The 27,773-nt window shown below is 39.4% G+C and overlaps 1 protein-coding gene across 1 annotated transcript in view; it reads left to right on the forward strand.

The window, feature by feature from the left end:
• Nucleotides 1-27,773, forward strand: part of SCFD2 (sec1 family domain containing 2) — a 326,381-nt gene that overhangs the window by 13,807 nt on the left and 284,801 nt on the right. Inside the window, exon 3 of the mRNA XM_008140306.3 lies at nt 25,572-25,699. Coding sequence (XP_008138528.2) covers nt 25,572-25,699 — 128 coding nt within the window. The remainder of the gene's footprint in view (nt 1-25,571; nt 25,700-27,773) is intronic.

Genomic DNA, 27,773 nt, shown 5'->3' on the forward strand with positions numbered 1-27,773 from the left:
GTTATCACTGATAAAGGTTTAATCTCCAACATCTCCAGGCAACTTATACAACTTAATAAAAGGAAGATAAGTGATCCAATAAAAAAATGGGCAACGGACCTAAATAGATACTTTTTGAAAGAAGACAGAAGGAAGGTCAAGAGATACATGAAAACATGCTCAAAGTCACTAATTATCTGAGAGATGCAAATCAAAAGGACAATGCGGTACCATCTCACACCTGTCAGAATGGCTATCATCAACAAATCAACAAATGACAAGTGCTGCCGAGGATGCAGAGAAAAAGGAACCCTCGTGCACTGCTGGTGGGAATGCACACTGGTGCAGCCATTGTGAAGAACAGTATGGAGTTTCCTCAAAAAACTAAAAATGGAACTCCCATTTGATCCAGTGATCCCACTTCTAGGAATATATCCCAAGAAACTAGGAACACCAATCAGAAAGGATATATGCACCCCTATATTCATAGCGGCACAATTCAACATAGCTAAAATTTGAAAACAGCCTAAAGGCCCATCAGCAGATGAGTGGCTTAAAAAACTGTGATACATCTACACAATGGAAAACTATGCTGTGGTAAAAAAGAAGGAATTCTTACCATTTGCAACAGCATGGATGGAACTGGAGAGCATTATGCTAAGTGAAATAAGCCTGTCAGAGAAAGACAAATATCACATGACCTCACTCATTTATGGAAAATAATGAACAACATAAACTGATGAACAAAAACAGATCAGAGACAGAGAAACATTGATCAGACCGTCAAACCTCAGCGGGAAGGTAGGGGAGGGTGGGGGAATGGGGGTGAGATCAACCAAAGGACTTGTATGCATGCATATAAGCCTAACCAATGGACACAGACAACAGAGGGGTGAGGGCATGGGTGGGGTGGTGGGGGGTCCATGGGAGGATAAGGACACATGTAATACCTTAATCAATAAAGAAACTTAAAAAATAAAAAAAATAAATTTACCTACAGAAGAATTACTGAACTTGGATGAAAACATTAAGTAACAATGTGTAATGTTGGGTTTGAGGTGGAGAGCCAGCACCTGAGAGGCTGTGTCACCACATAGCAGTGTTATGAATGACCTTGCTGGCAATGGGCGAGATCTCCTCTTCCCCACTTGGACCTCCTTACAAAAATTGACTTTTTTTTTTTTTTTCACTTTTTAGGTAAAAATTACAAATTAAGTAGAAGAAAGGTCTACCTCTTCTCAGCATACAGCTGCTATATTTAACCTTTTTGAGGCAGTCTAAAGATCATCTGGTCTCAGTTACAGGGTTAAAAAACAGAATTAATGAGTAATTTGGGGAAGAAGTAAAGCAGAGTTCTTTTCTAAAAATGAGGGGATAAGTGTTCGCTAGGAGTAGTTAAATAATTCAATATGCCAGAGACATTTAAGTTATGTTTCTTAATAAAGAATTATGTTTAATAGTTGTGTTCAAAAGCATTGAAATGCATATTGAGAAAAGAAGGTTTGAAGGTAGAAATTCTTGTACTATAATTTCTCATGTATTGCAACTCAGTTATGGTGTTAGTTAGAGAATGTGCAGGCCACCCCCAGAATCTTTTTCACATTGAAACATTTTAAATGGTTTGTGGTCTGTGTTGTAAGAAGACTGAACTCTGGGTCATTGTGGCTTTGGGATACATAATTTAAATGGAAACTCTGGCTCCTTTAAACAAAGCCAAGAGCTCTCTGAAGTTAGCTAAATGGAAAAGAAAGAATGGAAAGCCTTATTACACTTGAGTGACAAGTTCCTAATTAAATTGATGTTCATTGCCAAGCAAAAGTCAACAAATCCAAAAATTTAACTCCTATTGGGTTAATCAACCACAACTTTTATTGGGGTGCTTCTGAGTCTTAGGTTATGTAGGCCAGAGGGTATTGAACAGCACACCAGGATTGTCCCACAACTCTGACTACAGTTTCTCTCTTCTAACACCTGCTGGTATGCTTGCCTGAGGGCCCTTTTCTGTCCTTTTACTCTGCCTTCTGACTTCTAATAAGTGTGGGATAATGACTGGTGGTGGGGTAGCTGGGATCAACAGAGTGGTGGTAGGTGTCCTAGCAGAACTGGAAGGAGTATAAAGGAAGAACTAAGAACAAGGCTATGGTTTTACCATTAAAATAAAGCATTTTGGGGGCCCAAGGCAGGGGAGGTCTGAAATCCTGGAAGTCTATTTGGGTAAAATGTCATGGGTAGGAATATGAAAGTAAACCCTTTGAGCATGTAAATTTGTGTTGTAATTTATCCAAAATATAGCCCAAGCCAGTTTAGCTCAGTGGATAGAGCCTCGGCCTGTGGACCAAAGGATCCTGGGTTCGATTCTGATCAAGGACATGTACCTCGGTTGCAGGCTTCTTCCCAGCCTGGTCCCTAGTTGGGGCACGTGCAGGAGGCAACCAATTGATGTGTTTCTCTCATATCGATATTTCTCTCTGTCTTTTCCTCTCTCTAAAAATCAATGGAAAAATATCCTTGGGTGAGGATTAAACAAACAAACAAAAAAACTATATATATATAGTTGTCAATAAATATATATATATATATTTATTGACTACTCTGTGCCAGACACTTGATGAAGACAAGATCTTTGCTTTCATGAAACTTGCTCTAACGGGGGAGACAGACAAAAAACAGATATATATTATGTCAGCCAGGGATAAGTGCGATGAAGCAGATAAAAATTAAGGGAACCAAGAATGACTAGGGATTTGGGGTGGTGAAAAGTATATGGCATTTCTAAGGAGATGTCTTTCAAACAAAGACCTCAGTGAGGCTGAATCAGGGGCTAGAACATTCCAGCCTGGGAAAAGAACTAGTTCAAAGATAACTTGTGGTATAAATTTGAGTTTCCCGAATGGCTAATGATGTTGAACATCTTTTCCTCTATTTGCTTTCCATAGGAATAGCCTCTTAGATTACATCTCTTCACTCTTTTTCCAATTAACTAATTAGATTATCTTTATTATTGAGTTTATATAAGCCTTTGTCAAATATTTTTTTCTATTCTGTAGCTTCTCTTTCCATCTTCTTAACAGGGTCTTTGCGCAAGGTAAAATTTTTTTTAACTTTGATGAAGTTCAGTGTGGGGGGCCCTATTCAGAGTTAGCCAGATGCTCAAGGCCACTCTGAGGGTCGGAATCTTAATCATGGTGTCCAAGGACTATACACAGGTGCAAGGGCAAGGCCACAGTAATCTGTATGTACACTGCGCAATGTGCCCTTCTATAACCCAAAAGACTGAGGTCACTATTTGGAAAGAAGCCTCTTGTCTAAGTAGTATAAAGTTGTTACTGACCAGCCAGTACGGGGCTGCATTATAGGGAAGATGTATTACTGATCAGCAGGTGCTGCTCTAAGGATGGCTCTTGTATAGCTCCTATGTTGGAGGCTACTATGTAGGAAAGATGTATTGTTACCTAACTGGTGTGTGGCTACCTGCTGTATGGGACTTTGCTTTGAAGAACTGTTTTGTCTAGTGGCTCCTTGTTAGCAATCGCTACTTGGCCACTGGCTTGTACAGTACTCTCTTATATACCTACAACTTCTCATGGCCTCTCTGTCGTCGAATACCTGGCATTCGACGAGGTCCAGTCCCTGGCAGAGGGTCTCAGACCCGATAGTTGGCGTAGTGAGGCAGAATGAAGGAACTGTACTCCAACAGTTGGTGTAGTAGGACACGATAAAGGAACTGAGTTCCAACAATTGGCCTAGTTGGCAGGAAGAAGGACCTGTGCTTCCAACAATGGCACAGCAAGCAGGGTTCAAGGAGGAACTTGCTCTGACACTTGGCGCTGTGCGCAGGATTCAGAAGTATGTGTGGGTTTGAGGAGCAAGTGTTCCCACATTCAATTACTAATTTTTTTCTTTTATAGATTGTTTAAGATTATTAAGAACTCTGTCTGCCTAACCCTAGATTCTGAAGATTTTTCTATAATTTTCTTTCTAAAAGCTTTATAATTTTACATTTAAGTCTGATTCATTTTTAGTTAATTTTTTTAATAGGTGTAAGACATATTGAGATCATTTTGGTGGTTGTTTTTTGCCTATGTATGTGCAATTACTCCAGTACTATTTATTTGCCCGTCTTTGAATCACTTTAGCACCTTTAACAAAAATCAGTTGAGCATAGCCTGGCTGGTGTGGCTCAGTTGAGCATTGTTCCATGCATCAAGAGGTCACCACTTTGATTCCCAGTCAGGGCACATTGCCTGGGTTGCAGGCTTGATCCCCCAGAAGGGGCATGCAGGAGGCAGCCTATTGATGGTCCTCTCTCATCAGTGTTTCTATCTCTATCCTTCTCCCTTCCTCTCTCTCTCTAAGTCAATAAAAACATATTTTAAAAACATCGGTTGAGCCCAGCTGGCGTGGCTCAGTGATTGAGCGTTGACCTATGAACCAGGATATCCTGGTTTGATTCCCAGTCAGGGCATATGCCCAGGTTCCAGGCTTGATTCCAGTGTGGGGCATGCAGGAGGCAGCCGATCAATGGTTCTCTCTTATCATTGATGTTTCTCTCTCCCTCTCCCTTTCTCTCTGAAATCAATAAAAATATATTTTTAAAAATCAGTTGAGCATATTTGCTTAGACCTGTTTCTGGGTTCTATATTCTGATCTGCATGTTTATCACTCTGTCTGTACTACACAATCTTAATTTCTATAGCTGTACAAAAAAATCTCAAAGTCAGGTAGACTGATTCCTCCATTTTAACTTCTTTTTCACAATTGTTTTTATATAGTTCCTTTGCCTTTCTATTTAAAATTTAGAATAATCTTATCTATATCTATAAAATATTGCTGCGATTTTTATAAAAATGATATTAACGTTATCAATTAGGTGGGAATTGACATCTTTCCTGTGAGTTTTGCACCCATGTCTTGATGTGCCTCTATTTATTTATATTATCTTTAATCTTTTTTTAAATCAGTGTTTTATACTTTTTAGCATATAGGCCCTGTTTTGTTAAGTTTACATGTTAAGTATTTCATTTTTTTTGGAGTGATTATAAATGTTACTGTAAATTTATTATCTGTGTCCACATGTTCATTGATAGTATAAAGAAATACAATTGATTTTTGTCTTGTATACTGCAACCTTGTTGAATTTACTTACTAGTTCTAGGAGTTTATCTGTTAGATTCCTTGGAATTTTTTATTAAGACAATTATATCACCTGCAAATAGAGTCTTATTTATTTACTTATGATCCATATGTCTTTTATTTCCTTTTTAGTCTTATTGCCCTGGCTAAAACTTCCAGTATTAGGTTGAATAAGAATGATAAGAACAGATATCCTTGCCTTATTCCCAATCTTAGGGAGAAGTCATTCAGTCTTTTACCATTAAGAATATAATGCTAGCTGTATATTTATTTATGTTTATTGGAAGATGCTCTTTATTTATTAAGGAGGTGTTCCTCTAGTTCTATTTCTGTGAGAGTTTTTATCATGAATGGGTGTTAAATTTTGTTGAAGCCTTTTCTGCATCAATGATATGATCATGTGATTTTTTTTTCTTTAATTTGTTAACATGGTGGATTACACTGATGGGATTTTTTAAAAATCCTCACTGGCCCTGGCCGGCTTGGCTCAGTGGATAGAGCATCAGCCTGCAGACTGAAGGGTCCCAGGTTCGATTCCGGCCAAGGGCACATGCCTGGGTTGCGGGCTTGATCCCCAGTAGGGGGCATGCAGGAGGCAGCCGATCAATGATTCTCTCTCATCATTGATGTTTCTATCTCTCTCTCCTTCTCCCTTCCTCTCTGAAATCAATAAAGAAATAAATTAAAAATCCTCACTGGAGGACATTTTTTCCATTGATTCTCAGAAAGAGTGGAAGGAATGGGGGGATGGGAGAAGAGAGAGAAAGAGAGAGAGATTGATTGGTTGCCTCCAGCCTGACAGGGCTGGGGATCAAGCCCTTGAATGGGAATCAAACCTGCGGCCTTTCAGTATGCAGGCCGATGCTCAAACCACTGAGCAAACTGGCCAGGGCTGCACTGATTTATTTTTAAATATTAAACAAGCCTTGACTCATGAATAAACTCCCCTTGGTTATGGAGTATAATTCTTTTTCTGTATTGTTGAATTCTATTTGCTAATATTTTATGCATTGTGTTCTATTTGCTAATATTTTGTTAAAGATTTTTGCATCCATATTCATGGTAATACTAGCTTCATAAATGAATTGAGAAGTATTCTCTTATCTTTCATTTTCTGGAAAAGGGTGTGTATAAATTGTATTAATTCTTAAATCTTTGGTAGAATTTTGTAGTGAAGCCATCTGGGACTGGAGATTGCTAAATGAGTGTTTTAAATGATAAATTTAACTTCCTCAATAGTTATAAGACTATTGAAATTATTTCATATGGGTGAATTATGATATTATTTTTTTGAGGAGTTGGTCTATTTAATCTAAGTTGTCAAATAAATGTATGTAGAGTGGTTCCTAGCATTCCCTTGTTATCCTTTTCATATATGTAGATTTTGTATTGATATCTTCTGTTTCATTCCTGATATTGGTATTTTTTTGTGTTCTCTATTTTTTTTCAATCTTGCTAGAAGTTTGTCAACTTATTGATTTCCCCCCCCCCCCAAGGAAACAGTTTTATGTTTCTGTGATTTTCTGTATTGTTTTTTATTTATAACTAGTGGCCCGGTGCACAGCTTCGTGCATATTAATTAGAAGAAATATTTTAATATCGCTTATTCGCCCTTTCTCTATAATAGAAATGTCAACAAAAACAACCAAATTCACAATCAACAATGACAGATTGAAACACACGTGTGCGATTGGCGCCAACGAGAGCTTTATATGTATCGTGCATGCACGAGTCAACGTTTATTTTTAAATTGCCAATGCACGTCATATGTGCTGGCCGGTCAGTCAGTTGGATGGTCGGAGGGACATAGCCTTTTATATATATAGATTTAATTGAATTATGCTCTCACCTTTATTATTTCCTTCTTTCTGCTTGTTTTGAGTTTATTTTGCTCTTCTTTTTCTAGGTTGTTGAGGTGAGAGCTCAGACTGTTGGCTTGACATTTTTTCTTTTTTAACTTAATATATGTATTTAGTACTGTAAAATTTTCTCAGCACTGCTTTAGGTATACACCGTACATTTGATATGTTGTATTTTTATTTTTTAAATATATTCTTTTTGATTTCAGAGAGGAAGGGAGAGAAAGAGAGAGATAGAAACATCAATGATAAGAGAGAATCATCCATCGGCTGCCTCCTGCATGCCCCTTACTGGGGATTGAGCCTGCAACCCAGGCATATGCTCTGTCCAGGAATTGAACCAGTGACCTCTTGGTTCCTGGGTCGACACTCAACTGCTGAGCCATGCTAGCCAGGCATGTTGTATTTTTATTTTGATGATTTTTTCATTTATTTTATGATTTCCCTTGAGACTTTCTATTTCATGTGAATTATTTAGAGGTGCTTTGTTTAGTTTTCAAGTGTTTGGAGATTTTTCATATTACATTTCTGTTATTTATTTTTTAGTTTCGATTGTCGATGGAAAATACATTTCATATGATTTCAATTATTTTAAATTTATTGAGGGGTTTTTTATAGCCTAGGATATGATCTATCTTGATATATATATTCCACAGGCATTTGAAAAGAATGTGTATAATGCTATTGTTGGCTGGAGTGTTCTATAAGTGTTGATTATATCATGTCGGCTGATGGTGTTGTTGAGTTCTTACGTATTCTTGTTGATTTGGTCTATTATTTCTATCAAACATTGGGAGAAGTGTGTAAAATCTCTAATTATATTTGTGAACTTGTCTATTGTTTTCTTTCAGTTCTATTAGATTTTACTTCTTATGTTTTTTAGCTCTGTTAAGTGCATACACTTTAGGACTGCTATCAAGCATCTCCTAGCCCTGGTGTGGATAAGGAAACTAAATGATTCTGGTGACTCTGGGTGAATTAGAATGTCTTTTTATTTCAATCTCCCTACCTCTTACCCTTTGGCAACAATCAGTTTGTTCTCTATATTTATGGATCTGTTCCTGTTTATTGTGTTGTACTTGACAAAACTGATAGCAAGACTCCATATCTTCTAGGAATGAGAGGATACTTTCTCTTCCTTGCCTATTGCATGCGGTGTTGAATGGGAGTGGTGATGATGCCCATCCTTGTCTTAGTACTGATTTTAAAGGGAATATTTCTAATGTTTGCCCATTTAGAATAATGTTCACTATAGGCTTTTTGTAGATATCTTTATCGGGTTAAGGGAGTTTCTCTTCTGTTCCTAATTTACTAGGAATTGTTTTGTTTTGTTTTTTGAAATCATAAGCAGGTGTTGAAATCTGTAAAATGCCTTTCCTGAATCTATTAAGAAGATCATATGGTTTCTTTCTTTTCATCTGTTAATGTGGCAAATTGCATTGATAGATACTCAAATACTGAGTCATTCTAGCATACTTGGCATAAACTCAGCTTTGTCATGGTTTGCTATTCTCTCATAGGTTTTTTTCATATCTTGGTGTTTTCTTTCTTTAGTTCGTTCAGGATTGATTTTGGGGAGAATTAGAAGTCACGTCCCTTCAATATTCTGAAAGGAACTGGACTGGCTTAAACAATACTCTTGACATATAGTTTTGTTACTGAAGTATTACTGTTTCCTATGCTCTCTGAACCTCAGTCTCCTCATCTGAAAATTGGGTTATAACAGTGCCTGCCACTTACAGTTGTAAGAATCAAATGAGGTAAAAATAAGTTAATTGCCTTGCATAGTGCCTTTAGAACACTGAAATTATAAACTAGTCAATCCTAAGCCTGCTTAGCCTGTTTACCCTTCCTTACCCATTCGTTTCCATGAAAACTACAACCAGGACTCATGCCCATGTTTTCCCCTTGCTTCCTCTGTCTCCTGACCAACACTGGTTCTTCTTCATGTGGCCCTGTGTGGTGTGCCATGCCTCCTGTTTTTAGGAATCTGTGAGTCTAAAAAATTCTTCCTTTGTGACAGTCATTTTCAATTATGCATGTTTCCATGCCTACACAACAAATTCCGGATATATTTCAAAACAGTATTGATGACATTTATTAGGATGCAGTGTGCTTCTAGGCCAAGAGGTTAAATGTGAATCCTGGTTGTTTGGGGCCTTCCTTACTATGCTCTTCCTTATAGAGGATGTTCCAGACATGAACTTGTTACCTCTTCATTTTAGGTTTTTATTTGAGTTCCTGTCTCCTTTACTGATGGAGTAATTTTGGCTGCAGAAATTTGGAAGGAAACCTGAAGGTTCTTTTTTACTCTGTACCTTAGGTCTAGGGCTTTGAGAAGTGGTTCCCAGATTTTTGGATTTCATGGAGCAGAGAAATTAAACATCGATATAAAGCTCCTTACTTTGTATTGTATTGTATTGTATTGTATTGTATTGTATTGTATTGTATTGTATTGTATTGTATTGTATTGTAATTTAGAGAGGGAGGAAGGGGGGGGCATTGATGTGAGAGAAAAACATCAATTGGTTGCTCTTCTCATGCGCCCCTACCGGGAACTGAACTCATGACCTTCTGAGCACAGGATGACACTCCAACCAACTGAGCCACACTGGCCAGGGCAAAGCTCCCTACTTTTTATTATTAGTCACATGAGGTCCTCTAGTTTTGCCACACAGCACACTCATAGAAGATTAATTATCTTACAACCTTGAAAACACTTCAAATTGATTAGTGTTGCTTTATGAGAAACTCTACCTCATCCTCATTATAAGTAAAAATAGTGTGCTTGCTGTGCAAATGCATCTTCAAAATAAATTCTCTTTTCTTCCCCCTAAACAGATTATGACCCTTAAACAAACCCCTCTTATTGATATAATTATTATATGTTCTTTTTAAAAATATATATTTTATTGATTTTTTACAGAGAGGAAGGGAGAGGAATAGAGAGCTAGAAACATTGATGAGAGAGAAACATTGATCAGCTGCCTCCTGCACACTCCCTACTGGGGATGAGCCCACAACCAAGGTACATGCCGTTGACTGGAATCAAACCTGGGACCCTTCAGTCCACAGGCCAATGCTCTATCCACTGAGCCAAACCAGTCAGGTAATTATTATATGTTCTCATCTCAGAGTTGTATCTGCGATAACACTTCACACTGTTTTATATTTCTAAGGTGCCAAGGCAGATAGTACAAAATACCTTAACAAAATATGTAGGTGTTAATATGGAAAATGATAGGAACATCATAAATTCATATTCTATTTGAACCAAAATCCAACCCAAAACTAGTGAAGAATAAAACAAGACTATAAATCATTTTAACAAATCAAGTTTTCCCAATTTTGTATATTTGGGACTTCACACATATGTGTGTATAGGTACAATGGTGTCACCCATGGTGAATAGATGAATAAGAGTCTAGAATCACTATAGAATAATAGGTTATGCTGATTTTGAAATGACCCTTCTTCATGGAGTGGAATGACAGAAGGGGTAAAGCGAACAGATGAGTTTGCTTCTACGAGCCTTTATAAAACTGTCACTAACTCTTTCTTTTAGAGTTTCTTGACACATGAACAAATCCTTAACTATCTAAGTCTTGAATTCAAGCCAAAACACACAGATGTAATCCAGCCTAAAGTAGAGTTTCCCGGTGGAACAAGTGCTGGCCTTTGGAATGGGTCATGAAAGTAACTTACAGGAACTCAAAGTATATCTTTCAGAGTTAGAAAAATGTGCACAGAGGGGATGTGTGTTTGGTTTTTTTAAGTAACCTAATGGTGTTAGTGATTTAAAATTCTCATATTGAGTTCATCTGTTTTATGCATTAGGGATTCATATGAAAAAGTCTCTCTTGTGCTTTATTGTTTGCCGGGAGGAAATTATTAAAGTTTGTGTTGATTATGGTATTGTCATTATTGAGTTGGTAGAAAGTAGGAATAAAAAAATGTTTATCTGTACTGTGATGAAGTTTAATTACCCCAAATTATTTTATATAATGGTTAAACAGCTTATATATTAGGTTTTGGTCCATTTTAAAAGAGGTTTCATGTGCCAATGGCAGTGCTGAATGAGGGTATCTTGAAGGAAGAAATGATAAACTAGAGTATTCCTTGGAAAGAGATGAAACCTCGATTACATATCAGTTGGAGAGTGTCCTTTTATTACTTTGAACATTATAAAGCTAGTGTGCAGTTGTTTATCCTGGAATTAAACAGTGTTTTATTGGGGATTTTTATTTAGCTTTATTAACACATGGTTATGATTTCTACACTGTTAAAGACATTCTAATATGTTTATAATCTGGAACCAGTCACACAGATATATTTTGTAGTAGCTACAGATTGATATAGAAGGATCATGCATTTTGGGGGGACATTTTTTGTTTTTGAATACAAAACTGAAAGTATATAATACACAATATTATTATGCTGATAAATAATTTATAACAAACTAGAGGCCTGGTGGATGAAATTCATGCACGGGGGAGGGGTGTGGGAGAGGGGAAGAAGTGTCCCTCAGCCCAGCCTGCACCCTCTACAATCTGGCACCCCTTGAGGGATGTCTGACTGCCTGTTTCACAATCCAGTACTGCTGGCTCCCAACCACTCGCCTGCCTGCCTGCCTGATTGCCCCTAACTGCTTCTGCCTGCCAGCCTGATCACCCCCTAACCACTCCCCTGCCAGCCTGATCAACACCTAACTGCTCCCCTGCTGGCCCGATTGCCTCTAACTCCTCTCCCCTTCTGGCCTGGTCACCCCTAACTGCCCTCCCCTGCAGGCCTGGTTGCCCCCAACTGCCCTCCCCTGCAGGCCTAGTCCCCCCCAACTGTCCTCCTCTGCAGGCCTGGTCGCCTCCAAATGCCCTCCCCTGCAGGCCTGGTTGCCCCCAACTGCCCTCCCCTGCAGGCCTGGTCCCCCCCAACTGCCCTCCCCTGCTGGCCTGGTTGCCCCTAACTGTCCTCCCCTGCAGGCCTGATCGCCCCCAACTGCCCTCCCTTGCTGGCCATCTTGTGGTGGCCATCTTGTGTCCACATGGGGGTGGCCAACTTTGACCACATGGGGGCGGCCATCATGTGTTTTGGAGTGATGGTCAATTTGCATATTACCTCTTTATTATATAGGATAATACATTTAAAATAATAGCCTTTGTCCCAGTAGAATAAAACAAGTTAAATTTATATGGTGCTTTATTCTTGTTGAACAAATTAATGAAAATCACTTTTCTGTAGTGCAAGAGATATATAATATTGATGAGACTCAAAGGGTAGATACCAGTGACTTGCTCACAGAACAAGTTGCACCAGGGTTCATGTTTTTTTCCATTCTACTCTGCTTCCTCCCCAAAATGTACTCCAATGTGATATTTTAGTTTAACATTTTTGAAGTGATCTTATCCTTTCCCACAATGTATTACAAAGTTATGGGAACATTCTTTAACAAATATGACAGTGTATAAAAAAATACTTCTTAAGACAAGTTCCTCATTTCATTCGTTGAACCAAGAGAGGCAGTTCCTATTGATGTGATTATTTGGTGTCCTTAGTAGCTCCTGTGCAGTTTTTATTTTCTAGTCATTACTGTAGTAGAGTGGCTTTTCCACCATAACTTTATGGCCTTGAACAGATATTTAATTTCTCATGGTCACAGTTTTCTTCTCTGTAAGAGTAAAGCACACTGGTTGATTTGTAAGGAAACTTTTATTGTAATTTCTCTTTCTTTATGATTTCTGTGTGCTGTGTTTAGATAATAAACTCCAGAACATGAATTATATAGGAAAGTGGTTTTATATTTGTTTAATTCACGACTGTATCCCCAGCCCCAAGAACAGGGCCTGGTGTATAGTGGACACTCATATTTGTTGAATAAATAAACAAAAATACAATATAAGGACCTTTCATAAAAAGAAATGGATGGATTATATTCTCATAGTTTGGTAATATTTAAAAGTTAAATTTTATCTGCACACTTTGAAAAGATTATAGTTTTAAAGTACATTTAAAGACTGGCTCTTTATGCACCTATTTATTTAGCTGTGCAAGTAATAGTAAATCTGCTTCTAACCCTCCCTGGGTAAAATTAGTGGCTCTCCATTGCCCTTTGGGTAAGGACTAAAAATTTTGACTTGTTTTAGAAAGCCTTCTTAGATATGCTCCCTGCTTATTTTTTCAGGCTTTGTCTTCTCCAGTTTTTCCTCCTTTCCTGCCTGCTCCCTAATTCCCCTGCCCCTTCATGTTGACACTCTTAGTTATAGCCATACTAAATTTATTTCAGGCCCTCATTGTTCTCCTACCTTTTGGTCATCCTACATGTTGCTCTTTCCTCCCTTCCTCCCTTCCTTCCTTCCTCCCTCCCTCCCTCCCTCCCTCCCTCCCTCCCTCCCTCCCTCCCTCCCTCTCTCCATCCCTCCCTCCCTCCCTCCCCCCTCTCTCTTTTTCTTTCTTTCTTTCTTTCTCTCTCTCTCTCTCTCTCTCTCTCTCTCTCTCTCTCTCTCTCTTTCTCTCTCTCTTTCTCTCTCTCTTTCTCTCTCTCTTTCTTTCTTTCTTTCTTTCTTTCTTTCTTTCTTTCTTTCTTTCTTTCTTTCTTTCTTTCTTTCTTTCCACTTCTACCTTTGTTTTTGCTTCCATAGATAGCACCCTTTGTTTCTTAATTCAGTTCATAGTGCATTATATTATAACTAGAGGCCCGGTGCACGACATTTGGGAGGGGGGCCTTCAGCCCGGCCTACACCCTCTCACAGTCCGGGATCCTTTGGGGAATGTCCGACTGCTGGCTTAGGCCCGCTTGGACATCCTCTGAGGGGTCCTTAGTGCTGCTGCAGAGGCGGGAAAGGCTCCCGCCACCACTGCTGCACTTGTCAGCCATAAGCCCGGCTTCTGGGTAAGTGTGCTCCCTCTGTGGGAGTGTACTGACCACTGGGGCAGCTCCTGTGTTGAGCATCTACACTCTGGTGGTCATTGCACGTCATAGTGACCCGTTGTTGTGCCGTTCGGTCAATTTGCATATTAGCCTTTTATTATATAGGATTACTAGTGTCTATTCCAGTGATGGCAAACCTATGACACACGTGTCAGCACTGACATGCGTAGCCATTTCTGATGACACGCGGCTGCATGCCGAGGATGAAACATTTGCTGCTCCTGAGGATGAAACATTTGCGACTAGAGTCTTGGAGTTAGTTTTTTCCTCAAAGTGACACACTACCCTAGTTATGCTCAATTTTTTTGGCGAAGTTTGACACACCAAGCTCAAAAGGTTGCCCATCACTGGTCTATTCTCTCCAGCTAGACTTTGGAAGTTTGCTGAGAGATCTGTCTCTGACTTGTTCACCCTTATACACTGTTGCATCAACAGTGCCTGGCACAGCCGAGGGCCATGGTGTATTGGTGGCCTGAGTGCCCTGCCACCCATGGGCCCAGGATGCTGACATTATGGTAAAGCCAGAAAGCTTCTGTCCTTAATGCCCTCTGATCATTTCCACTCCCAAGTCAATAAAATAAACTTTATTTAATGATATATAATTTGAATTAGTGACAAATGTTATAAATAAAGTAAAATAAAACAAGTGGAATTTGGATAAAGAGTGCCAAATTAACTTGAGTGTCAAGGTGGTAAACCTTGAGCTCTACCTAGTATAGAACTGGCATTTTATAGGGTCTCAGTTAACATTTGTTGAATGAATGAGGCCTAATCAGTGAACATCTGGAGGAAGAGGGTTCTCGGCAAAGAGCATAGCAAATACAAAAGCCCTCAGTTGGGAACGTACTTAATCCCATTGAAGAGGCAGAAATCAGGCCATTGTGGCTGAGGCCTAATAGATGAAGCTGAGAAGGCAAGAGATAAAGTTTTAGATATAATCCTATCTAATAAAGAGGGAATATGCTAATTGACCCTCATGCAGTTGCAAAGATGGCGGCGCCCAGAGCCAATAAGGAGGGAATATGCTAATTGACTGTCCTGCCCTCAAAGATGGCAGCGCCCACAGCCAATAAAGAGGGAATATGCTAACTGACTGCCATGCCCTCAAAGATGGTGGCACCCTCAGCTACAAGATAGTGGCACCCAGTCCCCTCAGCCCTATTGGGGCGGCAGGTGCATGGCAAGGCCGGGCCCACCCCGTGTGCCTGCCTCCAGAGTCTCTCAGTCCTCTCAGACCCCCAGCCGCCCAGGGACGGCCCGAGGTGCAGGCAAGCCTTGGATGGCAGCTGCCCAGCCACCCAGGGTCGACCGAGGCTCAGGTAACCAGGGCCAGCCAAGGCTTGCACTGCCGGCAGTGGCAGCAGCAGAAATGTGATGGAGTGTCGCCTTCCCCTGACCACCAGGTCGCCTCCTACCCCTGACGTATCCTGGACTGTGAGAGGGGCCCCCCTCCAGTGCATGAATTTTTATGCACTGGGCGTCTAGTATAAAAATAAAGAGCTTAGATTTTACTGTAATATTAGTAGGAAGTATGGAATGGTTTTGAACAGGGGAGTAATATACTCTGATAGCTTTAGGAAGTCACTCTAGGTTAAGCTATCATTAATTCTTGCTTGGGCTATGTGGTAGCCTCTCACTCAGACCTGAGATCCATTCTCTACAGTGAGGCCAGAGTGATCTTTTACTGTAAACCTGATTAGGTCAGTCTGTTGCTGAAGACCCTTTAGTTGCCCTTGGAAAAAAGTGTATAATCCCTAATTTGGTTACCAGGCCTTGCATGATTTGTCATGAGTTCAGGGCAGTATCATATTAGATCTTCATATTCCATTCATACTTGTTTTCATTTCCTTGCAAAGGTCTCAAGTTCTCTTCTCATGACATCTACCCATGATGCTACTCCTGCTTAGACTGCTCTTACTCTATTCTTCAACTGGCTACTTCCTACTCACTTTTCAGGACTCACTGTCACATCCTCAGCTTCTCTCTGATCTCCACTCACACACCCAGACCAGGTTAGGTATTGTACTCTCTCAGAGCTCCCATTCTCTGCTTTTGTCGCCTCTGCAGGAACATGCTCAGTTCAAGCTTCCCTGCTAGATTCCTAGCTCCCTGAGGGCAGGTCACTGGAGGTTGCTCACAGCCGTGGTTGTAGCACCTCACTGAGTGCCTAATACATAGGAAGTGCTCATATTATGAAAGAATGAACAAACCTAGAGAAAATAATATGCTAAATGAAATAAGTCAGACAGATGAGAAATACAGTATGATTTCATTTATATGTGAAATCTAAAAAACAAAACAATACAAAACAGAAACAGACCCATAGATATAGAGAACAAACAGATAGTTGCTAGAGGGGAAGGAGGGTGAGGGTAGGGACAAAAATTGAAGGGAAATAAGAGATGCAAATTTCCATTTATAAAGTCAATAGGTCACAGGGCTATAATGTACAGCATAGGAAATATAATCAATAATATCATAATAGCCTTGTACAATGGCAGATGGTTACTAGACTTATGGTAATCATTTTATTATATATATATTAATGTCAAATAATTATGTTATACACCTGAAATGAACATAATATATATTAACTATATTTATTGTTTTAAATTATCTTTATTGTTGAAAGTATTACAGATGTCCCCCATTTTTTCCCATTGATTTCCCTCCCCACTCCCCAGGCCTTCACCACACTATTGTCTGTGTCCATGGGTTATGCATATATGCATATAAGTTCTTTGGTTAAGTTCCCCCCCCACTGCCTTTCCAGTGCCACGGGTCTACTTTATTGTCCTTTTGTGTTTAACTGCTTTCTCTCCTATTGAAATGAAGGGTAACAGATAATTTTGCTAAAGATGATGTAATTGTTTTAAAAAGTAGTCAAGAGGAAAGATGACTGTTGAAACCTCTATGAATAATTTGATTAACAAACCTACATTTAGAGCTCATTAAGCTTACCACTGATGGAAGCCATTATTTCCTGCTGGGAAACACTATGACTCAGATTGCTGTCTGTTTAAAATTAGTTTGAAAATGTTTGTTTGTTTTTTATTTTGTTATTAGAGGCCTGATGCACGAAATTTATGCAAGGGCCTTGACCGTGGCCCCTACCCGCTGCCGCCATGGCCAGGGGCCTCTGCCCCGGCCCCTGCCCACTGTGGCTTTGTCTGGAAGGAAGGACATCCGGAAAGACATCTGGTCTAATTAGCATATTATGCTTTTATTATTATAGATCATTGTATTTCTGTTGGAATACTGTGACTGCTCTTACAAATCCTGTGAGTAAGCTTTACTTCCTCAGCGTGCCTTGAAGAAACCATTTCTCTGAGTTTAGTCACAAGATAATGCTATTCATTCACATTTCACCCTCAGTCTCTTAATTGCATGCCTTTCATTTGATTGAAGTATCACCAGGATTCAACATTCAGCCACATTTTGAAAGTTAATGCTGTCTCGTTTATATTTTATTTGGTGACGACTATCCTGTTAATTTCTAGCAGACTGCACTTGACATTTCATACATGCCAAACAAAAACAACTCTAAGATTTCATTCATAATTGAGTAATTCTGGTGAATAAAGAGCCAAGCATTAACTGAAAGAACCATACCTTCATATACAGAAGTCCTCTGAGACTTTAAAAAAGTTAATTGTAGCAGGTTATTGTGTTTATATTCTTGGCCTGTAATCTTCTTCAAACTGGACAATTTGCTATAATAGTTTGATTTTTAAGGATACAAGATTATCAGTTTATCCAAAAAGAACATACATTTAATATGTATTTGACATGTAGTTACTGACCATGTTGAAACTAATTCCATTTCATAGTAACAAAATGGATATTTTCATAGGACAAATATTCTATTCTATTATTTGTTTCAATAGATTCCTTGAAACAGCTATACTAATAATAGAGGGATATGCAAATTGTCCGGGACACCGTCACAGTAACAGCAACGATTGAACAGCACGCTGCATGGGGCAACCAGGCCAGCAGAGGGCTTAGTGAGGAACGATCAAACGACTGAACAGCATGCTGCGTGGGGTGACCAGGCCGGCAGGGGAGTGCAGTAAGGGGCAACCAGGCCGGTGGAGGGGCAGTTAGGGGTGACCAGACTGGCAGAGGGGGGCAGTTATGGGCAACCAGACCGGCAGGGGGGGCAATAAGGGGCGACCATGCTGGCAGGCAGAGGTGGTTAGGGGTGATCAGGCTGGAAGGGAGGGCAGTTAGGGGTGATCAGGCAGGCAGGAGGTGAGCAGTTAGGAGCCAATGGTCCCGGATTGTGAGAGGGTGCAGGCTGGGCTGAGGAGACCCCCACCCTCCTACATGAATTTTGTGCACCAGGCCTCTAGTCCTATATAATAAAAGGGTAATATGCAAATAGACTGAACAATAGACAAACCGAACAACCAATCAAAGTGTAATATGCTAATGATATGCTAAGGCTGCTCAACCGCTTGCTATGATGTGCACTGACCACCAGGGGGCAGACAGTCAACTGGTCGACCAGTTGCTATGACATGCACTGACCACCAGGGGGGCAGATGCTCCTACCGATAGGTTAGCTTGCTGCTGGGGTCCGACTGATCAGGACTGAGCGAGATGGGCCAGACATGCCCTGGAGCCCTCCCGTGGTCCCTCCGCGGCCCAATGGTGCACTGGTTGGACCTGCACCCTCTTGCAATCTGGGACCACTTGGGGGATGTTAGGAGAGCCGGTTTCAGCCCGATCCTGCAGGCCACTCCCCTTGGGAGGGTGCCAGACACAGGGCTCATGGCTGGCGAGCGCAGGCCTCACCCAATCAGGACTGATTGGGCATGAGCCCGCAGCAGGCACAGTGGGGCTGGGATGAGCAGGAGCAGCAGGTAGGAGCTACAGGCAGAGTTGGACTATGGGTTTCGGCCCGATCCCTGCAGGCCACCTAGAGGGACCCCACCCGTGCACGAATTTGTGCATCGGGCCTCTAGTACAATATAAAAGTAGAACGTTTTTCTCAGTTTTATCAGTGGTAAATCATTAGAGGCTATTTCTCCTTATTTCTTTCCCAAGAATATAATGAATATCAAATAAAATCTAGGTTGGAAATAATACCTCAGGGCAATTTAGGCTTTTTTTTTTTGGTGCCTTTTCAGTTGTTTAAATGATATATGTGCAGAATGATTTAAAATTCTCAAAGTCTTCTTGGAGAGAAACATTTAAAGAAGGGAGTTGAATAAAAGTGATTGGCATTGTATAGCAAAGTGACTGTCAATGGCTATAGTGACCTACAAGGGGAATAGTATGATACTGTTTAAAACAGAAAGTGTTAAATGACAATGCGGTACCATCTCACACTGGCCAGAATGGCTATCATCAACAAATCAACAAACTACAAGTGTTGGCGAGGATGTGGAGAAAAAGGAACCCTCGTGCACTGCTGGTGGGAATGCAGACTAGTGCAGCCACTGTGGAGAACAGTATGGAGTTTCCTCAAAAAACTGAAAATGGAACTCCCATTTGACCCAGTAATCCCACTCCTAGGAATATATCCTAAGAAACTGGAAATACCAGTAAGAAAGGATATATGCACCCCTATGTTCATAGCAGCACAATTTACAATAGCTAAGATTTGGAAACAGCCTAGGTGCCCATCAGCAGATGACTGGATCAGAAAACTATGGTACATGTACACAATGGAATACTATGCTGCCATCAAAAGAAGGAATTCTTACCATTTGCAGCAACCTGGGTGGAATTGGAGAACATTATGCTAAGTGAAATAAGCCAGTCAATGAAAGAAAAATACCACATGATCTCACTCATTTATGGATAATAAAGAAAATTATAAACTATTGAACAAAAAGATAGATACAGAGACAGTAAAGCATCAAACAGACTGTCAAATTACAGCGGGAAGGTGAGGGAGAGGTGGGGGAGATAAGAGATCAACCGAAGGATTTGTATGCATACATATAAGCATAACCAATGGACACAAAACTCTGGGTGGTGAGGGCATGTATGGGAGTGTGGTGGTGGTGGGGCAGTGGTAAGATATGTACAAATATAATACCTTAATAAAAAAAAATAAAACAGAAAGTGTTCAAAATTCTGAGAGCAAGTTTTACCTGCTTCATGAGTTACTATGGATTTGTTTCACTATTTGCCCTATTACATTGTCTTACGTGGGGCCCACTTGTAAACTTAAGGGGAAGATAGAAGATGTATTAAGGATTTGAAAAGAAAGTCATCATGAAAAGTTGAAAATAATTGACATTCTACATAATTGATGCTCTTTGGTGATTTGCATAATACAAGCATGGCATAGTATAGTAGAAAGGTCATTGGGCTCAGAAGCCATGTACCTGGATATGAGTTCTGGTTTTGCCATTTACAGGTTGAATGTACTTAAGTAAAACAGTTGGCTTCTCTGAGGGTTTTTAAATTGGGTCAGGGATACTATTTTAGCTCTGAAGTTAGGATCAAATGAGTTATAAGAAGTTGCATTGTAAATCCTGAAATGCTTCTAAAATAGAATGTATTGATGGTATTTAAAATTATTTTTTAGTATTACATTTTATTTACCTTTCAAAAATCTTAAATTACTCATGTAAAAAAGAAAAACACTGTTTTTGGGTGGGCCTGATTGTTAAAAAGATGTTATTCAGCTGTTCTTAAACTTAAGAGAGAAGATTAACCCCAAGTAAGACTAAGGTTTACAGTAGAGCAAAAAGGGTTTAGATTAGGTATAAATAGAATCTAATAGTAGTTTGATTTGTTTAAAATAGTACTGTTTTTCTCAGGCATATTATAAAACTTTCTTTGGATGCCTTCAAAAATTCAAAATAGGTTTTCATCTGTGTTGGGTTAGGTAGTGTCCTGCTGCAGATGTAAGGATGATTAAGTTAACATTACCTCTAATGTTCACATTACCACAAAAGTTGTGCATCTACTTTTTAAGTCAGCCTGGAAATATTTATGGAATCGAACTCCTCATAAAAGTAACAATACTAGTTTTAGTTTTTAAAAATACAATTTTATTGATTTCAGAGAGGAAAGGAGAGGGAGAGAGAGAGAGACAGAAACATCAATGAAGAGAGAATCATTGACCTGCTGCCTTCCACATGCTCCTCACTGGGGACCAAGCCCGCAACCCAAGCATGTGCCCTAAATGGGAGAACTGTGACTTCCTGGTTCATAAGTCGTCGCTCAACCCCTGAGCCACATCAGCTGGGCAAAACTAGTGTTAAAATATCCTGTTGGTTCAGTCTCCAGAATTTCAGTGTAATTAAATAAATGGGCAGGAAGCTGGCCCAGAAGTCATTGCTTAAAAATCTTCATTAAATTGACTTACTATAGCTCTAAGTCTCTAATCTATATCAAAATTCTTTACATCAACTTGCCATTGTAAAGGGATTGCTTAAATTGAAGTTTCAATGGATATCATAATGAATTCTGCATTAAAAAACGAAGCTACTGGCAGTGATTATCCATATGAGTATACATGTTGATGAAAATGACTAATGTACTTTTGAAACAGGTTTCCTCCTATATCTTATGAGGAAATGCTGACCTTTAATTTTTTTTTAATTTAAAAAATATATATTTTTATTGATTTCAGAAAGGAAGGGAGAGGGAGCGAGAGAGATAGAAACATCAATGATGAGAGAGAATCATTGATAGGGTGCCTCCTGCATGCCCCCTCCTGAGGATCAAGCCTGCAACCTGGGCATGTACCCTCGACCGGAATCAAACCTGGGACCCTTCAGTCTGCAGGCCGATGCTCTATCCACTGAGCCAAACCAGCTAGGGCTGACCTTTGATATTTTTTATTACTACGGCTACTGCTATGTTTATTGATCACTTAATATGTGCCAGGCATTGTTCTAGGTGCTTTAGATATATTAGTGCATTAAATTATCATAATAACCCACTGAAACTATTACCATCCCTAGTTAACAGGAAACATGTACAGAGAGGTTAGGTAACTCTCTTAGGGACATAGAGCTAGCAAGTGGCAGAATAAGAACCCTCTGTTGTTGGTTCCAGAACCCATGCTGCTACTAGACTATAGCACTGACTACCACTAGTTGACTACACTGGCCCTATTGTGATAGCGCCTGTGCAGTGCTCATTTCCTCGTCAGGAAAATAGAGAGTTTGTACAGCTGGAGAGGATAAAGAATGATATAAAATATGCCATCGTGATTATAGAATGGATTTCAATGAACTTTTCTTGACTTATACAATTCAACATCAGGAATTGATTTCATGTGAAACTTCAGTAGTGTGAAATGTCTATTGGATTGACTTTTCTGAGCATATTAGAGAAAGGCAATGATTAACACCCATGCTCAACTCAGATGCCCATATAGGAGTATGTGTATAAACCACCAAGCAGCAGTAACAGAGTGATTGGTGAAGACATGGGTGCAGAACACAGTAGAGTGGTCAGTAAGTTTGATCTTGACTTCTTCAGTGCTGATTACTTAGAGAACCAGAATTAGTGTATGAATATTACCTGGGTAATTTTAAAGCGACCATGTGTGATTTGGAGGTTAGTAAGGTGTTTTGTACAGGAATTGGATATTAGAAACTGTCACACATATCTAGACAATCAGAATGGCTTACATTAAAAAAACAATTTTCCAGGAAACATGACTTGGCATCAGTGTTAGAGATCATAGAAACTATGTATTTCATCTAAAATGTTTTACTAGAAAAGAACCAGAGAGTACAAGCCCCAAGTGACTTAAGTATATGTGAACAAATCAGTGTTGTGTAAAAATTATTCAGTATAATGAAGTCAATTCACCTAATTATATACAAACCCTTGAACACATTGAATTATAAGATAATATTTTTCGTAGCAATAGTAGTAGTAGTAGTAACAACCACATAATTACTTATATTTATTGTGAATCAGGAAAGTGCTTTATGTACATTATCTTATTTAACTCTTACAACCTGTGAGGTGATCACTATTATTACCTCCATCTCACAGATGAGAAAACAGAGGTAAAGAAAGGATTAGTTATGTGAACAGGTTACATAACTAGCAAGCATCATTCATTCATTCATTCTTATTAAGTGTACCTACCACAGGCCTGGCACTGTTCGAAGTATTGGGAAATTAGCAATGAGTAAAATAAGGACCTGTTTTCATAAAAGGACCTTAACCTTCTATGAGGGAGATAGGCAAACATGGAAGCATATAATAAGTCATATGGTAACAGGATTATGTAGAACAGTAAAGTCCAGTGAAGGGGAAATGGCGGGGGGGGGGGGGGGAGTGCTAGGTTACCGTGCTGGGATGGGCTGTCATCACTCTTTTATATAGGGCAGTAAGGAGGACTTCTCTGATAAGGTGACATTTTAGCAGGCACCTGAAGAGAGAGGGGATATTTGTAGGAAGAGAATAACTGGCAAAGGAGTGCCTAAGCTTGGAGTGCCTGAGGAAGACCAAAGAGGCCATGTAGCTACTGTGGGTGAAGAGTGCATGGTCAGTTTGATTTGGTCATGGATTTATCTAACCCCAGAGCCCACATTTCAATCACCACACTAATCTGATGGGGCAACCATAGTATTGCCTAACCTACTGTGATCTTGAAGACTCTGTATTATACTCATGGAATAGAGGAGGGCAGTAAATACTCTAGAAGTTCTGTGTACAGAGTTGATGTGAGAAATCCCTGTGTTTTGCAGAGAGGCGCTTTGGAGAATGAAAGTAGGGAAAGATTGTGTATTATAAATTGGGGAAACTGGGACTGTAACTCCCCTGCTCAGAATTTTGTAGTGGTTTTCCATTGCCTTCAGAGCTTTGGAGAAGTTAAGTAACTTTCCCAAAACCCCACAGGAAATAGACCTAGTTTTGAATGATGACTAAGACTGTGTTCACAACTGCTCAGCTATGGTACTCTTCTCAGAATGTGAAATCAAGCACATGCTCATTGGCGACCTGTTACCTACAGACTGAAGTTGACAAGCCTTGGAAAGTAATGCAGGACCCTACGAGAGTACTCCAATCTTCTCTTTTGCCCTTACTTCTAACGCCCCTTCCCTGGCACGTTAGCATGGAACAAAACAGTCCTCATTCGTGTTGTGTACCTAGGAATCTGCACATATTGAAACATCCTCCTTCCTCTTGTTTTGTGATAAAGATTTTATATATTCTTTGTGGACTTTCTTTACCATTCTCCTTCCCAGATTCAGTTATAACTTCTTCCCTTGGCTGTTTTTGGAATTCATGTATCTGTGTACTTGCTCATATTTCCAGTAGAAACCAATCTCTGAGCTTCTGCCCTCCAAGCCAGGATTAGAGCCCTCCTCTGAGCTACCAGCTACATCTGTGCCAGCATTGATCATGCCTCTTATCACACTTCTTTTGGGGGATAATTTCTCTGTTTGTATCTCTGCCTCTTCTTCCTTTAAGTCATTGAAAGCTAATGCCTTGCATTTATCTATATCTCAGCCACGGGAATGGGCTTGGCTTGTAGTTTACCTGCTTATTTAAATTAAACATAGAATATTGGGTGCAGAGTTATAATAACAGTTTTGATTAGATCTAAACAAGTAGCATATGTTGAGCAGTGATGTTAGTTCACTAGAAAAAAAAAATAGATGTTAATACAACTAACTCTTTAATGAAAGATTAGTATGTGCCAGACATGAAACTCAGCACTGAAGTACATCATTCCATTATTCCCAATCAAATTTGAACTTAAAAGATATATATTATTAGGTATAACTTTAAAGCTAAATTAATATCTAATTAGATATAACTTTTAAAACCAAACTTTAAAAATTCATTCATTTTCACACTATTAGCTAACTGGATAGTAAGAGATGTTAGTAGAGTTTTAAGTGAAGGAAAAAGTCATTGGAAAGGGACAGAAGTCATCTTTGTTTCTTTATATTCAGGTTTTGAAACGTTACTACAAATGTGTATACTTGGCTGATGTAGAGGTCTTCCGGGAAGAACACTGTGCTCATTTATAATTTAAACATGGCGTGGTGGGTGAGACAGAGGGCTGTTGGACAAGTGAGCCCAGATGAGACCCTGCACAATGCAGGGCTTCTTTCTGTTATCCTAGTTAATGGTGAAGGATGTGCCATCCTTCCAACCTAAGGCCGAAAGTAGACCTTGGTTACTTAGCCTAATTCTTTATTTTCGTTCAATAGAAAACCTACTCATTAGGAATTCTATTGAGTAGTTTCTTAACAGGAATTCTCATTGCTAATTGCTCTGTGCTTTCCATACAAGTAAGTTATCTCAAATTGTTATGCTTATAATCACTGATAAATCATTTTTTGAACATGTATTAATTTTGGCTTATATAGCATTTATATATTACTGTAGCAATTTGAACTGTTCTCTGAAATACTTTAAAATGCAAAATCTAAAAAAAAAAAGTATCATACCTAAAAAATATTATATAGTTTTTCCCCACTTCTCAAAGCACAATATAGCTTTTATTCCTTTTTTTTTTTTTGCTTGGTTTTGTGTCCCTAATATCTCAATATTTTGTGCTGTTTAAAATGGATTAGATGGTCTTCATTTAATCCTATGCCTAGAATCTATCAGTAGGAAAGACTACTTTAGTGCTCAAAGAAGATATTTTAGAAATTATTTTGCTTTCAGCCTTTTCCATTATTTGGTAGAAATTTATTCTAAAGCTCTCTGTGGTTTTATTGTAGTGATACTTCAGCCAAAGCCCTGTGGGAAGCCTTACTGAACACCAAGCACAAAGAGGCAGTGATGGAAGTCCGGAGACATCTAGTGGAAGCAGCAAGCAGAGAAAACCTGCCAATCAAGATGAGTATGGGTAAGTGTATCCACTTCACCCAGGATAGACAGTGACTGCAGGCTCTGAGGGAGTTCATGTAAGTAAGCCTGTTCTAATCGGTGAGCCAACTTACCCAGCATGGCATATAGATAAAAAAATTGAAGTATCTGTAAACTGTCAAAAGAGTAGGGAGGGAATACATACACACTACTCTTGGGGCTCAAGAATGACCGCTTTTCTTAGACTCAATTTTCGGAATTCTAGGAGAGTCCTTGTATACAAATAATAATTCTTTTAGTTTCTTTAGTTGATCTAAAACTACCAAAATTGGTTTGGACCACCTTTCCTTCATTCTATTTCACCCATACTTTTCCACCTTCCCCTTTTAAAAATCCTCCCTACCTTCTTAATGTGGATGAAAACTCTTTGAGTGGTTTTGAATTAATGAATGAACTACTGTGCTGGCAAAACAGTTGAGCAGACAGACATGCTTTGGCCTGACCTCTCACCTTTAGAATGATCTGCTAATTGTCGAGTCACATAAATGTTATCCTTTCTTCACCAGGGTATTACACATCTCATTTTTCCCATTTTCATTTTTCACCACATTCAGCTTTGTCTTCAGTCTTAGAAGAATCTGGCTGAATGAAATTTAAGTTTTAAATAGCTTTTTTCTTTTATTTTAAATATATTTTTTATTGATTTCAGAGAGGAAGGGAGAGGGAGAGAGAGAAATAGAAACATCAATGATGAGAAAGAATCATTGATCAGCTGCACGTTCCCTACTGTGGATTGAGCCTGCAACTCAGGCATGTACCCCTGACCAGAACTGAACCTGGGACCCTTTAGTCCGCAGGCCGATGCTCTATCTACTGAGCCAAACCAGCTAGGTATGGCATAGTATTTTTCTTTTGATTGAAAAGTGAGAGAACTAATGTTTTGATTTTAGAAAAGGAATTTGGTGGTTTACTTTTTTTGATTAAATAATTCTGTTAATATGGAGTATAGATAGTGAATCTGGTTAATAGGTAGAATTTATTTCTGGAAACTTTATTTCTATATTTTAAAAATGTTTTCTTAGCTATAACCTGCTCTTAGATATCTAGTAAATATTAGTACATTTTACTGGGAGGAATTTAAATTTTTTTTTTTTTTTTTGCTGAGATTTCTAGCCCAAATTCTTAATTATTTATGAGTTTAAAAATCAAACTATCAAGTTGAAATGGAAGAACAAAATTTGGAAGTAAAGGAATAAGGATGAACCTAGATTCCTAGAAGGAAATATGTTACAGGGTCATAAAATGAAAGAAAAAAAATCATGACTTCCAGTATGTTAGATGACTACTGTATATATATATGAGAGCTTTAAGGAACATAAAGATGATAAGAAAAGTGAAAATAACATTTATTGAGTATTTACAATGTGCCAAGTATTCTTCTAATTCTTTACTTGTATTTATCTTATTTAATTCTCACAGTAATTCTGGTGAGATAGGTACCATTACTATTCTATTTTTCAGGTAAGGAAACTGGAATAGAGAAAAATTAAGTTGTCTAAGGCCTTATATATGACAAGGAATAGGACTGAAATTTATTATAGATTAATTGCAATGTAGAATATGAATCCATGTAATTAAATTCTCTATACTTTGTTATATTAAAACTAGAGGCCCAGTGCACAAAATTCGTGCACAGGTGGGGTCCCTAGGCCTGACTGGTGATCAGGGCCATCAGGGCCATCTCGCCCAGTCCTGATTGGAGCTGGGCCGATCGGGGCCAGACCGATCAGGGTCTGCCGGCCGGCGGGGAGTGATGGAGGGAGGGACTGTGGGAGGTTGGCCAGCCAGGGGGAGGGACTGCAGTAGGTTGGCAGGCTGGCCACTGGGGAGGGGTCGTGGGAGGTTGGCCACCTGGGGAGGGAAGGGAGGTTGGCCTGCTGCGGGGAGGGACCAGGGGAGGTGGGCCGGCCATGGGAAGTTTCTGCGGGAGTGCACTGACCACCAGGGGGCAGCTCCTGCATTGAGCATCTGCCCCCTGGTGGTCAGTGGTGTCATAGCGACTTGTCAACCAGCTATTCTGGTCATTTGGTCATAATGGTCACTTAGGCTTTTAT

This window comes from Eptesicus fuscus, chromosome 2, assembly GCF_027574615.1.
Source record: "Eptesicus fuscus isolate TK198812 chromosome 2, DD_ASM_mEF_20220401, whole genome shotgun sequence".
Lineage (NCBI taxonomy): Eukaryota > Metazoa > Chordata > Mammalia > Chiroptera > Vespertilionidae > Eptesicus > Eptesicus fuscus.